Here is a 14,904-nt window from a genome sequence, read left to right as displayed (position 1 = left end):
TGTTTCTCAGTTGATCCCCTGTCTTTAGGCAACCATCAATTCTAACCCCGTCTTCATCTGTCGTAAGGACATCTAAAATCATTGCCTTACTTGGGCACGCCATCATCTGTAAATTGATGAGAAACTCTCCACAGCATAGCATATTATTCGGTATCCCCAGCCAAAGTCTCCCATGACAACATAATTTTCCTTTTCACACGAAGCAGAGAGGTACTTCAGAAATAAATCAACGTGTTTTGCTTGGTGATTCAGGAGTATACAAGAGACCCTGAACACAAAATTTGGTGTCAGATCATGTTGTTTTGCTGTCTCTAGAGTGAAGGATTTTTTTTTTAGCACAGCGTGCAACCCGAACTCACAATTGCTCTTGCCTATGCCACCTTTACCGAGGTGGTGAGCTAGCGGTTCTACAATGTGGCTGTGAGCATAAAAAAATGTTCATTAACCACATTTCTTCCTACCCTGAGAATTTGTACTTTCTGTTGCACCTTGCCCAGATGCAGTCGAAAATGCTGCCTCTTCCCATTTGTTGTGATACTGGCTCAGCTTGAGCATGACGTATTTTAGCGGCTGCTTGAGCTCCTTTTCCATAGCGTTACCTTAGTACCTTCTCAGCTCTTAGAGCTGCTCTCCAAGCTATGAAATCTGTACCTCCTTTGCTAGAGGACCTACAGCATCCTTTCCTTGTTCCTGTCCCAAAAGAAAGTGTCCCAAGCATTTAGAAAATTCACATCTAAAGCACTTCTCACAGTCTCATACACCCACTGGAAAATTTTCAATGGTGACTGGGCTTCCCAAAAGCTGTCTGTAGCCCATCCAGTTCTCCATGGTGTCTTACTATTGCTCCCAGCATTAATCACTATGCATAAGGGCTGGCCAGATGTCTTCACAAGCTTGTCCATACGTCATCCAGATGCATCTCCAAGGAGACAGCACTCCACTGTGTTCTGTGTTAATTCTGACCTCAAGAGGAGGTTTCTTAGAATATTTGACATACTTGATCATCATCTGCAAAGTTCTGGGACACTCTGTGCCACACACTCTGCAATCACTAGCACGTTCCCAGGGTGCCCAAGTATGTCTCCATCAACATGGACTTCTGAAGGGTGGGGAAGCTGAATCAGGCTGCCTAAATATTCAATGGGAGGACTTCACTGCCAACCCAGAGACATGATCCTCAAAGGATGGTCTTGGACCATCCATGGTTCATGGAGATGACCAGACAGCAACCACATTTGAAAAATCCTGAGATGGATGCTGACAGATGCATCCTGCCATGGGACCCTATTCAGTAAGACACAGTCATGCTTGGACTGTACTTGGGCAATAAACATTCCCCTTAATGCATGGACACTGAGTGAGACAGGGCATGCCAAGGGCTGCTCTAGTGCACTAAAAGGACCAAACTAGGCTCAGCTGCAACATGCTTATGGGTGAACACAGTCAGCTGAAAAAAATCAACTGACTCCCTCCTCCAAAGTTCATTTCATCAACTCATCATCTGGGTCAAGAATAGGAAAAGGCCCCTTCCATCCACAGCCAAGCTGCCCCAGCAATCAAGACTTTGAGAAAGTTTAAGCCAAGCAAAGATCTTTGAATGGGTTGTGGTCTAAGGGTAAATGAGGTGCCTAATTATTCCCTGTAAGATGAATACAGACCAACAGGTGCTCAGAAAGATCAAGCAGCCATGACAATTTTTCACTAGACAATTTCTTCTGATATTGCTTCCTGAGCAGGCGCGGCTGAGAGGTATCCTGGAAAAGGGATGAGGTTAGGGAAGTGAGAAGCAACATAGTACTGAACAGTTCCTAGACACCACAGTTCCCAGCAGGGTTCATGGTGGAGAAAAGCAGGCTAGACACTCTCCAAAGAATGGAGGGGAGCCCACAGAGAAGAGTTAAATAAATGGAAGCTCCACATCTCCACATCAAAGATACGGGGTCACCACTGATGGACATGCAGATGCAGGGGCAACAGTCCAGCTAACACTGGAGGTCTTGGGCTGTGCTTCCCATGCCAAGAAACTGCTGAGGTAAAGGATTAGCATTGCATATCCTGCCAGTGAGATCTCAGGGGCTGTCACACTGGTGGGAGAAGAGAGCCGATTCACCAGAGAACAGCCTCTTGCACACACGGGTAGGAGAGATCTGTTTCACTGCAAAGGAAGTTCTGACAAGCTGAGTGGGACTGGGGTCCCCATGTATCTTGGTACACGGGCGTCTGGCAGCACCAGCTGCTCCTCTGGGCAATGACTGCTTGAGATGTCGGTCCTGTGCTTCATGCCAGAAATCTCAGGGTACATGCTCTACAGTCCTGTGGGCCAAGATACACGTCGTGGACTATGCACGGGGAAAGCCAGACTTAGCCAGCCACTCACGGAGATCTCCACAGAAGTGAAAGGGCATAAAATGCTGCAAAGACATGTACGGGAAAGGGGATTTGCATTAACTAGAAGAGCCTTCAGGCAGGATAAATAGTGATCCCTGAGCTACTGTGTGTGAGGCATCATCACTCAAAAGAAAAAGCCCAGATTAAAACACTTCCTCTGGCTTTTGCTCTTTTAGGAAGAAAAATAAATAGGAAAGGGGGAAAGAAATGGAAACAGGCAAGGCAGCATGGAGGTGAGGCCTGTGGCGAAGGCCCTGTCTCAGGGCAGGCACCAAGATGCACACCTCCCATCTGCCTCCACAGCCCCACACTGCCGAGGGGATGGAGCACACCTCTGCTGCTACTCAGCACCCTGCCGCTCCTGTGAAACACTTTCCCGGCTTCCCCACGAGAGGCAAAGACAGCGCTTGAGAGTCAGAGCCCAGCCACAGCAGACCACCGGCTGACGAACTGCCATTTCCCCGCGCCAGCAGCGGTGCCCCAGCTGTGCCCTGGCTGGGGTGTTTCCTCGACTGCTAACTTCTCCTGCCATTTGCGGGGCCTCGCCTCCCTGCAGCCACCAGCCGGCTCTAGCCAGCCAGCTTAGCCCACGCTGAAACGCCAACACATGCCCTAACACGTCTTGCAGGCACACGTAGAGGACCTCACCCTGCCCAAACACCGAGCAGTGCTCATAGCTCACACGTACGGCAGCGTTAGCTACCCAAGCCAAACCTTCGGAGAGAAACTTTTGCATCCCCCAGCCTTCATTTTATCTACACTACATATGCTTAGAGATAATCCAAAAACTCTGCTGCTACCTACTTTCTTCCTCCCTTCAGGACTCCCTGTGAGAAGCAGCTTGCTCTGGAGCTTCACCTGCCTTGGCAGTGCAGCCCAGGTCCACTGCTCAGCAGACAGCCCTGCAAAACACTGCCTCTCAGCAGGCTGCTCACCCCCCCTCCGCCACCCAGCCTCCCATCACCAGAGAGGCATGTGCAATGGCCAGCCAGGCAAATGCTACAAGAGACGCTGGGACAGAGGAACCCCCCCGACTGCAGTTACACTGAGGTTGGACGCAGGACTGAGGGCAGGAAAGAAGATGCTCTGGCATGCCCTGGTAAAAAGCTGACACGGCAAAGGAGGCCAGGCTCTGAGAGAGGAAGGTGCACAAGGCATGAGCCACGTTTGGCTCCATTTACCCCACAGGAGCTGAGACCTCGCCAATCCCTTTGACTTGGCGTCAATGATGCTCCAAGGTTAAGAACAAGGCAGCCCACGCAGCACTGGTGCTACACGCGGCCCGTCAAGGGCCAGTGGCTCCCAGAACAGGGATCTCGCCACTGTCCCCTATGCCAGTCCCACTGGCACATCCAAGGAACAGGAGTGTCCCACGGGAGGCCCCCACTGATGTGGGCTTGGAGGTCCCACAAAGGACACCCCTCACCTCAAGCCGCATGGTGCCCGCGGCAGCACAGGGAGAGCCCACACCCAGCGAAGCTGTAGAAAAGGAAACTGTCCCATTTAATGACCCCTCGCTCCTGTAACACAGACGCGAGCACACCGCCAACACGCGGCAAAGCAAAGTGCACGGTGAGCAGGACTCGGCCCCCACCCTGGAGGAGGTGGGGGGGGGGCTCGGGGTGCCCGGTGCAGTGCAGGGACCAGCCGGGCGCCCGCCCAGCAGCAAGGACGGAGAGAGCCCCGGGCTCGGTCCAGTTGGCACCAGTGTCAGGTCCAGTTTGCACGGAGATACGGCTCTCATTCGGCTTCCGTGTGGCGCAGGGAGGGCAGGGGGCAGGTCAAGCATACCAGGACGGAGGAGGTGGGGTTGGGGGGGCTGGGGACAGGTCCTGGAGAATGCCACCGTGGCAGGTTTGGAGCCTCCCCGCCCAGACTGCAGTTTAACCAAAGCAGGGGAAGGGAATAGAGAAGGGGCTGGAGGCTGAGTGGCCCGGGTGAGGGCCCGCAGGTCTATTTAGCTATTCCCCTTTGCAAGATATCTGGTGCGGGGGGGTGCAGGATCTGCCAAGCACCCCAAAACGGGAGTGAGCCTTGGTGACAGACGTTTACCAGCAGCTCCACGTCCCTGACAGTCTCTCCCAGGCGTGGCTCAGGCACCCCCGTGCCAGGAAGGGGGTCCGAGGGAGTGGGGGCTCCCCTCATTATCTGATGGAAGCATCGCTGGGGTGGTCACGGTCGGACTCCTCACTCTCCTCGTTTGGGGCCGACTCGCTGTTGGAGGCCGGGGTGAAGGCAGGAGACTTTCTGCGGAGAAGAGTAAAGGGCAGTGGTCACAGCACCATCGAGGAGGAGGGAAAGGAGCCAGTTTGGTGTGGGCAGGGGGCACCAGAGCAAGAAGGAGAGAAGCTGAAGTGCCTCTCTTGCTCCTCTGGGGCATGCATGGGTCCGCAGAAACCCTTGGGTGCTGGGGAGGGTGTCCCAGAGGAGACCAGCTGAGAGGTCCAGAGCATGAAGCAGTGCTGGGGGAGATGCCAGAGGAGCCTGCCCAGAGCAGGACCCTGCCAAGGCATGGGAGGCTAGGGGTGAGCAAAAGCCCACCACAGAGGTCCCCAGCCTGGCACCACCCTGGCTCCACACTCCTATAGGACCTATAGGATGTCCCTGCAGAACAGCAGCTCCTCTCTCCATCAGTGGTGTCTGGCTTTACCTGTCAAAACTGACTCCTGTGCACAGCCCACCTTCTGCAGAGGTGGCACCACGACCTGTATGGAGGCTGGTCAGCAGGAGTTAAACAGCCTCTAGGAACTGCCCTCTCTCCATGCCACACCAGGGCAGGGCAGGCGTACTACCCTGTGCTTCAGCTTCCACTCACCATCACCCTGGCTGCAGTCCTTGCCTAGAGCATGGTTATGCAGCCCTCCTGCCCAAGCTCACCTGTCCCCAGACTGGGTGATGAGCCGCCGGCAAGTCTCCATCTGCACGTCCAAGCCTCGCTTCATGCTGCACATTTCCATGTACTCGTGCAGGTGCCGGTTCATATCATTCTTGGCCGTGGCCAGCTCCAGCTGCACAAGGGAAACAGTGCAGAGATGAGCCCAGGACACGGTGCAGTGCAAGGCAGGGGGCACGGCAAGACCCAAGGCTGTCACCCCCCATTACCAACTACCTGCTCCAGCAAGGTTTCTCCCTCCCCCGGGGACTGACCCCCCTATTTCACCTCCTTCTGTGCCATGGCCTCCCCACTTCTTCTTCCTCCTACCTCTATTTGGTCGATGGTTTCTTGGTACTCCTTCTCACGGCTCTTGAACAGTGACTCTGTGTCCTTGATCACCTTCTCCAGGCTGTCGTCCTGCTGTTGGGGAGAGCAGACAGCATGTTTAGAGGCAGGGAGGTGTCCGACATGGGGAACCGAGGGCAAGAGAGAGAAATCAAAGAACTGGCAGCACTGGGAAGAGGAAGAAACATAAGGGGTGTAGTCTGAGCACTAAATGAGGTACTAGTCAGTCCTTCCAACATAGGGTAGAGACCCAGGACTCGCCACACAGAAGCTTTGGAGAGTGCAGACTGTCCCCAAGCATGACACATCCCCAGGGCACTGCTGAGGGCTGAAGACACGGGGCAGCAGGGCCTTGAGCCAGACATTGAGGCCTCTGGGCAGTGTTGCTGCACAGCAGGCAGGTGGGCTGGAGAGTCTGAGCAAGGGACCACCAGAGCCCAGCCCAGCTAAAGGAGGTCTTCTCTTCTGGGAGGGCTGCAGCTGGAAAAGGCACCTCTTCCCACGCGTGCAGGCTCTGCCCTCATCATACGTTTCAGGCTAGAGGACCTTGGTCTGTCTAAACAAGGAGACCTTTGCAAGGATGCAGTAGCATGTTTGCATAGCAGTCTTTGGAGGGAAGCATCTGTACAGGCCTGCAAGGGATGGAGGGGCTGAAGTCTGGTCTTTGAGGGAGCATCTTCCCAGGCTCAGGCAGGACTGAGGAGCCCAAACCAGGGCTGGATTCCCGAAAGGACCTGACACCACCGTTACCTCCCCCTGCACCTCTGCAGCTGCAATGGCATATCCGGAGAAGTCCTCCCAGAGGAGCAGCGTTTCTTCTGTTTCCTCCCATGTGAGGCTGTCACAGTCATCTTCAAAGTCATATTCCCGCCTGGGAGCAAGGGAACAGCACATCAACACTCAGCAGGAAAACCTGGCAGGCAGGGTAGGCGGGGGCTGTGCCAGTGCCGAAAACCTTGCCCCCGCTTGCAGCAGGGCTGCAGCTCTTGCAGGTCTGGCCAGGGTGAGCTCAAATGTGCCCAAACCCAACAGCTGGTGGGGTAGGGGCTGGCTTTACAGTCAGGAGCCCCGGCAAATTCAGACAGTAGCTCCCAAAAAGCAGGAAGGGGGGGTGAGAGTACAGGAGCTGGACCAGCTCCCACCCATGGCACGGGTGGGCTCAGGTCTCCCTCCTAGGGGGGCAGTCCCACTGCACCGCAGAGCGTGGGGCATAAGCACCCTGTGGCAGCACCTCCCATCTTGCCCTCCCCCCAGGAAGGGGAGCCACATCCCACCCCTGCCCCCCCATCCCAGGCACCGGCAGGGAGCCTGGTGCCAGAGCCTTGCTCGACACCGGTGGCAGAGATGCGGAGCAGCCACGGGTGAGCCAGCGCCAGGCTGGGCCGCACTCACAGCTGGTTCAGCATCCTCTGCATTTCCTCATTGATACTCATGGCTGTGGTCTCGTCCTCCTCTTCCTCATCAGGTTTTCGGGAGGCATCGCTCTCTGACAGCGAGGTGTCTTCGTCACTGACCTGCTTGCGCTCCCGCTTCCGCCCCACCGAGGCTGGGACCTTAACGGGAGACAAGTGCAGAGACTACAGAAACGAGGCCGGGTCCGAGGTCAGGAGCAGGTAGTTGGGAGGAGATGGACAGGGAAGGAATGGTGGAGGGACAGAAAGGCGGGGAAAGAGAGAAAGAGAGAAAGGAAGAAAGGAAGAAAAGCGAGAGAGAAAGAGAGAGACGGGCTCATTATGATCAGGTTAAAGATGATGCAATGGATAAAACATGGTTTTAGCATTTTCTAAAATTAAAACTAAGCAACTAAAGATGGAATCTATGAATCTGATGAGAAAAAACAATGTGATTTTACTGCAGAAAAACTCAAATCGCCCACCACCCCAGTCCAGAGACAGGGAAACACAGCGACAGAAACAGGAAAAAAGAGACAGAGTCTGAGAAAGGTGAAATATGTCAATATTTACAGTCCGACCTTATTTATAGAAAGTTTAAAATTTGTACACTTTCTCAACTGAATGGAACTAACCAGTTGCTTCTGTGGGGACAAAGAGAGCGAGACAGAAAGGCAGCGACATCCAGAAAGAGAAAGAGAGACAGAGACAGAGAAAAGAGACAGAGAGAAGATGACGGAGAAGGGAAGGGGAAGGAGAGAGATGGAGTTAGAGACAGACACTCAAGCAACTCGTCTCCCTCCTGCAGCTGCTCCCCTACCACTGCGGGGTCCCTGAGCCCAACACAACAGATCAGCAAGAGGTTGAGGGGACTCTCGATGCCCAAAGCAACATCTGGAGCTTTCCACCTCCTCTCTGTGCCCTTTTGCTTGGTCCTCCCAAGAGAGACAGAGAGCAAGGGACCCCAAGGAGCAAGGGTGAGGGTGACCAAGCGTCTCCCCTAGCAGGGGGCTAGTGTTGTCTCTTCTACCTCCTTCGGGAACTCTCCTCCCCAGAGCTGGCGGCTGAGCCTGAGGCAGCAGCAGGCTCTTCTCACCTGAAACATCTTGATCATGTCCTCGCAGTTCCGCTGCTGTGCCACATCGCACAGCTTGGCAGTGATGTCGATGCGTCGGCAGATGTCCATGTCCACCTTCATGGCCTTCTCCTGGATCTTGGTGTCCAGCTCCGTGATGTTCTGAACCCACAGCGGCACAGGAGGGGGACAGAGGAGGAGGATTAGGCAAGGCAAACATCAGAGTCCTCACATTCTCCCCCAGCAATATAACCCCTTGTGCTGCAGGATACATCCCCGCTTTGCTCACTGTGCCCTGGACCAACCCTGCCGGACCACCTCTGTGCTGGACATGCCCCACTAAGGAACTGCTTTTCTACACAGCCCCACCATCCGGGTAGGACACTGCTGCTGGGTCAGAGAGGGGTTAAGGACTCACATTGCTCATCAGTCCCTTGAAGACAACAAGCTCTGCCTTGAGCTGCTCCACCTTCATGGCCAGCTCCTCCTGGCAGGCTTCAGCCTCCTGGGCTTCCTGCCCCGGGCGGAGGAAGATGTGCAAATCAGCATCAGCGCAGGGCAGCTGGGGTGCAGGGGAAGGGGGAGGACAGTGATGCTCACCTCCTGCAGCTCAGTCACTCGGTCCTGAAGCTGGACACGCACCGTGTACTCCTCTTCCCATCTAGGGAGACAAAGGCGCTGGTCAGATCTCACTGGCCTTGCCTCGCCAGCTGCCGGAGAGGAGAGAGCGACAGCTGCTCACCCCAAAGCTATCCAAGAGGGGGTGATGACAGCACCGGGGTGGGAAGGAGAACGTTCCCAGGAATGCATTGCCATTTGTTTCCAGAAGACAGCAGCTGTCAAACGCCCGTCAGCGCCCCCTCGCCCATGAATCCTGCCCCACCATGGTCCTGGCTGCTCTCACCATGGGCTGGCTGACGGCTGCCTGCTCCACGATGGGGGGAGCTGGGGACACCAACCGCAGTCTCTGCGTGGCAGCTGCGCTGCATGCCCTGCCATGCTGTGGCTGGTCCACAGCCCGACACAGCCCACCGACCTCTCCGTCTGCCCCTGAGCCCCTTGGCCTTGGGTCACATTAGGTTCAGCTCACACACTCAGTAACAGGCTTGCAGACATAGCAGAGTTGCCCCCATTCGCATCATAACCACACTACGTCCTGACCACGTTACGGCACAAGTGACCATGATGCGCGTCAACACGAAGGGCTGCTCTTCTGGCTGTGCCGACACAGAGGGCTGCCCTGGGCCACGCTACCTGGGCAAGGGTAGCAGTCTCCTTAGCTGTACTGCTGCATACCAGGTTGGATTAAAAAGAACATTGTCTTGTCCTGCAAGGAAGTGGCATGGATTGTCCCATTTTTATGCCAGGTTGGCTGGTGGGTGCTGTGTTAGGCTCTGCAGCTTTGCAAAAGGCTGAGCTGCAAGATGCCTGGCCTTGCTATACAAAGACACATCACCTAGCAATTATTATATTATATTTCGCTACATGAGATCATCGTCTTGGGTCACGCTGCGGTGTTGGCCCAGTCCACGGTCTGTTGGGAGGCCACCAAGCTGTACTTCTCTTTGCTAAATTACTATTCCATAGAACAGACGGGTTGGCATGAGCTGCGGTGCGGCACGGGGCAGGGCTGCTGCATTCCTACCCAGCTCCTGGCTCTTCTGGGTTTCTCCATGAAAGTGGGATTTCTCTGGGAAAGCAACCAGAGCTGGGCCCTGCCTGGTGCTGTGTTTTCTGGTTTCCATTTAATGCTTGCAAACACCGACAGAGGCACTGTGACCCTGCACGAGAATGTGAAAAATCTCTCCTCTCACTTACTCACACCAAGTTTGAAAAATAAATCCTAAAGTCTAGGAGACCAGAAAGCTCACGAAAAGCCCTCACACTTGTTATTTTGGGGTATCAGGACAGTATGACGATGTGGGAGAGTCCTGGCCTACGAATTTCTAAGATCTTAAGGCTGGCAATGCTTCTCCTTACTCACACAAGGGGAAAGCATGAAGTCTTCGTGTTGGTGTTGGCTTCATCCCACAGCTACAGAAGGGGAGTCAAAGGGGGTTCCCATCCCTTTTGGGGGAAGAGGGAGATGAAGAGAGAGGGAAGGAGTAAGTGAAAAGGTAGAATTGCCCTTATATGGGAACTGTTCAAACAAGGCCTCTCTCCCCGGGGAGAAAAATGCCTTCCACCATAAGAAAAAAATTTTCAGCATCTTTCTCGGCATGGCGCTTCCTCTCTAGTTTGGTCTCCGCCTCCCTCTGGGTCTCTGCATAGTCCGGACTTACTGGGGAAGTAAAGCATAGCTGCAAATCCTTGGAAGAATTCATTTCACGACAGTGCTATGGAAGATGACAGATCAGATAAACACCGATTTAAAGGCAGGAGGCAACAGGGATTGGCCCCGCAAGCAACAAATCTGCATGCCCGTGCGTTACGAACCTCTCTCCCGCTTGCCTCCTGTCTGGCTCCTTCTTCCCTGCTCCCTTCTGCAATGCACCACTCCTAATAATAACCTGTCTGCAGCACTGCACCCGCAGCCCGGCACGGCCAGTGGCCGCTGCCAGGTCTCTGCCGGCTGGAAGCAAGGCTGCCCCACACAACCCCACAGCCACTGGCGCACGCCAAGGGAAGACACGCGTCCTTCCTGCCCCACCGCAAGGCAGCAACCTGCCCAAAGGCTGAAATACAGGGAGAAGGCAGAGAGCGAGGGCAGGAGGGTCCCAGCAGCAGACAGACCCAGCCATCTCCTTGCCAGTTACAGGGCACCCCTCCCAAAGCCGGGGAGGTGACAAGATGCAGTGGTGTCCCTACAGACCCCCCGCCAAGTGTGTGCCCTCAAGAAGTTTGCATGGCTAAATAAACAACATCCTACATCTTTTAAACATTCTGTTCGCTGCAAAAGGCGCTGGGGTGCTTTACCCTATGCTGCACAGTTAGCGCACGCTGGTGCTGCGGGGCACCCTTTGGGTGCTTCGAAGCTGCACATTTCCCTCTCTTGCCATGTTTGAGCTTCACCTTACGGGTGAATGCCCTGCAGCCTGGCACACCTCCCTGGAGAGCAATTACAACAACAAAAGACCTTCTTGTGGCCTTTCAATATATAAAGGAGACTTATAAGAAAGATAGAGACTTTTTATCAGGGCCTGTAGTGAGAGGACAAGGGGCAACAGTTTTAAACTGAAAGAGGGTAGATTTAGATTGGAGATAAGGAAGACATTTGTTAAGATGAGGGTGGTGAGACACTGGAGCATGTTGCCCAGAGAAGCTGTGGATGCCCAAAAGTTGTGGATGCCCCAACCTTGGAAGTGTTCACCGTCAGGGCTTTGAGCAACCTGATCTAGTGAAACCCCATGGCAGGGGGGGTTGGACTAGATGATCCTTAAAGGTCCCTTCCAGCCCAAACCATTCTGTCATCCTATCACACTATCCTAACACTACTCACTCCACGCCTCCGGCGTCTGCTTGCAGCATCTGTGATAAAAACTACTTGGGAATACAGATGCAGTGGACAGCACAAAGCTGATGAGATTCTCAGATCCCCATACAGTGCTTGGCGGGTCCGTATGATACTCACAGGCACCCTTTGCCCCTCTCCAGGCCACCTCGCCTTAGTCTGCCCTTCCCAAGTGTGGCTCCTGTGAGCCTCTCCCCAGCTGCTGCACCTCTTCTTGTCTCTCCCTATAGCCCCCCCACCCCTCCTAGATCCCAGACCTGAACTTCAGGCCCTGCCTATCCACAGAGAAGCTCCTCCTGCTGCAACGCTGCCCTGAAGAAAGCGCAAGCTCAAGCGTCCAAGCCATGGGTCAGAGAACTGGGAAGCCCTGCGTTAGCACAATCTCTATTCCCAGGAGGGCAGCAAGGGGCTGTCTGGGGATGACACTGGCCATGTTGTCCCCACGACAGATCAGAGCCTGCTGTGGCAGGGAGGTCTCTGCTCCCAAGGGATGTCGGCATCAGCCCTCAGCACAGGGAAGGGTGTGGAAATGGGATGCTCCTGTCCCATTCCCCTGTTCGGGACCTGGCTGCACCCATCAGAAAGTTCCCGGTGCTGGAAAGGGTCTGGGGGTGGGGTCTGCTTTCCCCAGCTCCTGGTAACACAGTCCAAAAATAGATCTCGCCAACAACATTGGCCTGTGGCAGCTTGTGGTGCCCCCCTGTCCACCCCCTGCAGCCTTCCCCAAAACCCGCTTGCCAGAGCGGGAGAACCATGAAGAGTTCTCCTTTCTCCCAAAGTTTCAGCAGCACCAACAAACCCAACTCGGTCCATGCTGACCCTCTTTGAGTGGATGAGGCCCAAAGGTGGCTCCAGCTCCCTGCTATCTGATCTGAAAATGCGAGGAAGGAGAGCTGCCCATCGCTGGAGAAGTAGCCCAACCCCTGGCTTCATAATAAAAGGCCTTAGGTACACGCAGGAATCAGTGGAAAGAAGAGATGCCAACTCTTCCTTTCCATGTGCCTCCCATGGTGCCTTCGGAGCATCCAACAGACAAGTCTGCTCAGCCAAAGCCTTATAAACCCAAAAACATAAGCTGTCATCTTGGATCCCCAGCCTTGATCTTGGCACCAGAGCCCACAGCTGCGAAGCACAGGTCAGCAGCACAGCTCCCGTGGGTAGTGCACACCGTTTCACTCCTTCGGGTATTCAACCGTTTACTTTCTAAGTGCTTCAAAAGCATCATAAAGTGACTTCTGAAAAAAAATAACCAGTCACTCAGGGTGTCAGTCGCCAGTGACAGTCTCGCCCGGCCCCGTGCCCTGACCCAGCAACACCAGCCTGCTGCCTGATCTCATCCTACGTGCGGATCTGGGAGCAGCCTCGGAAACTAGCTTGAAACAAAAGTGCCGCCAGTGCGATACGAGAGTGGCGGCTGCCCTGCACGGGAAAGAAGAACCTGCCAAGAGATTAGCTCTGCATTCTGCTTCACCCCTCTCTGAGGCACATGCCAAGCCACAGCTATTTTGGGTCAGGAGGAAAGCCTTGGAGCAGTGGGGTGCTCCCGCACAGCTCGCTGCTGCTGAGGCACCGGCTGGGAGAGCGCTGGGGAAGGAAAGGGCCCGGGGCACCCAGCCACACTGCCAAGGGGCTTCTCGGCACCTTCCTACGTGTCCAGAGAGCCCTCCTCCTGCCAGCAGCCTTTCTCAACCCAAACCCACTCGCTGCTGCACGTTCACCTTCCTCACCTACTTTCCAGCTGCTCCTCCTTCCCGACTGTTTCCAGATCACCTCCCTCTTAAAACACCAGCTCCTGGAGTCACGTTATTTCTTCCCCGCTTGGAAAGACACTTCTAGTCCCTCACGCCAGGTTGAGAAGATGGAAAAAGGCGCAGTGAGCATCCCAAGAGGGTACAAACACCAGGACACAAGCAAAGAGACCCAGGCATAAACGAATGCTTTCAGGGATCCACGTTTTTGCCTTACAACCTCACCTCACGTTGCCTGAAGTCACGCTCCCAGGAACTCAGGCCAGAGCTGCCTCCCCCCCCCGCCCGCTTTTGCGCCGGCACGCACCGGGTAAAGCCCTGTGGCCTCCCCCGGTGACGGCTGCAGTCCCTCCGGGGACCCTCGCTCCCGCCGCCTTCTCACCTGCGCTTGTACTCGTCGCGCTCCCTCTTCACCTTGGCCAGCACGTTGTAGAGGGCCCGGATCTCCGGGGTGATGGTGTCGATCTGGACGCCCACCCCGTCCGGGTGGACCCAGGAGACCCCCGGTCCCTGCACCAGGGTTGTCTCCGGCCCCGGGCCCAGCCGCCGGGCTTGCGAGAAGGACCAGATGGTGCCGGGCATGAAGCGGGAGGCGGCCGGGAAAGTAGGAGGCGGCTGGGCGGGGGCGCCGGGGCGGCAGCCGGGGGAGCCCAGTGCCCGGGCCGGCCCCAGCCCCAGCCCCAGCCCCAGGGTACGGATGGGGCCGACGAAGCCGGTCTGCACCGCCTGGTCGCGGCGCGGTGGTCCGCGGCCCCGGCTCCCCCCGCCGCCGGCCCCCTCCTCCAGCGCCTGCTGCAGCTGCTTCTCCAGCTGCCGGTTGCGCCGCTCCAACTCGTGGACCTTGGCCAGGAAGCAGCGGAACCGCAGGTTCAGCGTCTTCAGGACGCTGATGTTGGAGCCCAGGTCGTTGCGGAGGGCCATGGCGGCGGGCGGCGCGGGGAAGGGGCCGGCGGGCGGCGGGGCGGCCAGATCCCCCCCCAGGGGCTCGGCGGGGCGCGGGGCGGGCGGCGGCGGCGGATCGGGGCCCGGAAGCCCCTGCTGCTCCTGCGGCAGGAGGAAGAGGTTGGGGCCGAAGAGCGGGTTCATGGCGGCGGCGGGACGAGGAGCTGGGCGCGGGGGGGAGCCGAGGCCGCCGGCGCCAATCAGGGTCCCGGCGGGGGCGGGATGCGCCGGGGGGCTGCGCCCGGCCGGCCCCGGCGGCGGGGGGGTGCGGCTTCCGCTGCGGCGGGGATGCGGCGGCGGCGGCAGCGGGACCGGAGAGCCGCTCCCCCCGCCCGGGCCCGCGCCCCGCCGGCCGGCCCCGGGCGGAGCGAGCAGAGGAGGGGACAAGGCGGACACCTCCCTTTCCTCGCCCGGCCCGGCCCGGGCCCCCGCCCCTCGCCCCGGGGAGGGGGCGGCTCGGCTTCCCCGAGCTCCGCTCCGGCGGGTTTGGGGGCCACCCAGAGCAAAGGGATGGGGCACGGGTGGTCAGCGCGGCCAGGTCCAGCGGGACTCCGGCCGCAGCCCCCGGCGGGCACGGCCCAGCAGCCGCGTTGGCAGCCCCGGCAGCGGCGGGGAGGGGCCCCTCTCCAGCACCGCCAGCTCAAGTCCCGCCGGACGCTCATTACCGTCATCAGCCCGGCACCAACCCA

The 14,904-nt window shown here is 56.9% G+C and overlaps 1 protein-coding gene across 6 annotated transcripts; it reads right to left on the bottom strand.

Moving 5' to 3' along the window:
• Positions 1 to 3,868: 3,868 nt before the first annotated feature.
• IFFO1 (intermediate filament family orphan 1) lies at positions 3,869 to 14,583 on the bottom strand. Of its 6 annotated transcripts, none has more exons than XM_075763961.1 (9): positions 13,656 to 14,583; positions 8,675 to 8,735; positions 8,493 to 8,588; positions 8,096 to 8,236; positions 7,001 to 7,185; positions 6,371 to 6,479; positions 5,591 to 5,683; positions 5,266 to 5,396; positions 3,869 to 4,635 (listed from the first exon to the last, which is right to left on the bottom strand). In XM_075763961.1, the coding sequence occupies exons 1-9, from the start codon at positions 14,357 to 14,359 to the stop codon at positions 4,533 to 4,535; spliced, it is 1,623 nt and encodes a 540-aa protein (XP_075620076.1). In that variant the 5' UTR covers positions 14,360 to 14,583; the 3' UTR covers positions 3,869 to 4,532. The 6 variants fall into 6 exon arrangements, with proteins under 6 accessions (XP_075620076.1, XP_075620084.1, XP_075620102.1 ...); XM_075763969.1 differs by having other exon boundaries at positions 5,591 to 5,680; XM_075763987.1 differs by having other exon boundaries at positions 5,591 to 5,680; positions 6,359 to 6,479; positions 7,001 to 7,161.
• Positions 14,584 to 14,904: the final 321 nt, after the last annotated feature.

The sequence above is a fragment of the Balearica regulorum genome, chromosome 1, assembly GCF_011004875.1.
Source record: "Balearica regulorum gibbericeps isolate bBalReg1 chromosome 1, bBalReg1.pri, whole genome shotgun sequence".
NCBI lineage: Eukaryota > Metazoa > Chordata > Aves > Gruiformes > Gruidae > Balearica > Balearica regulorum.
Note: the sequence above shows the minus strand (reverse complement) of the source record. Positions and strands in the feature narration are given on the sequence as shown.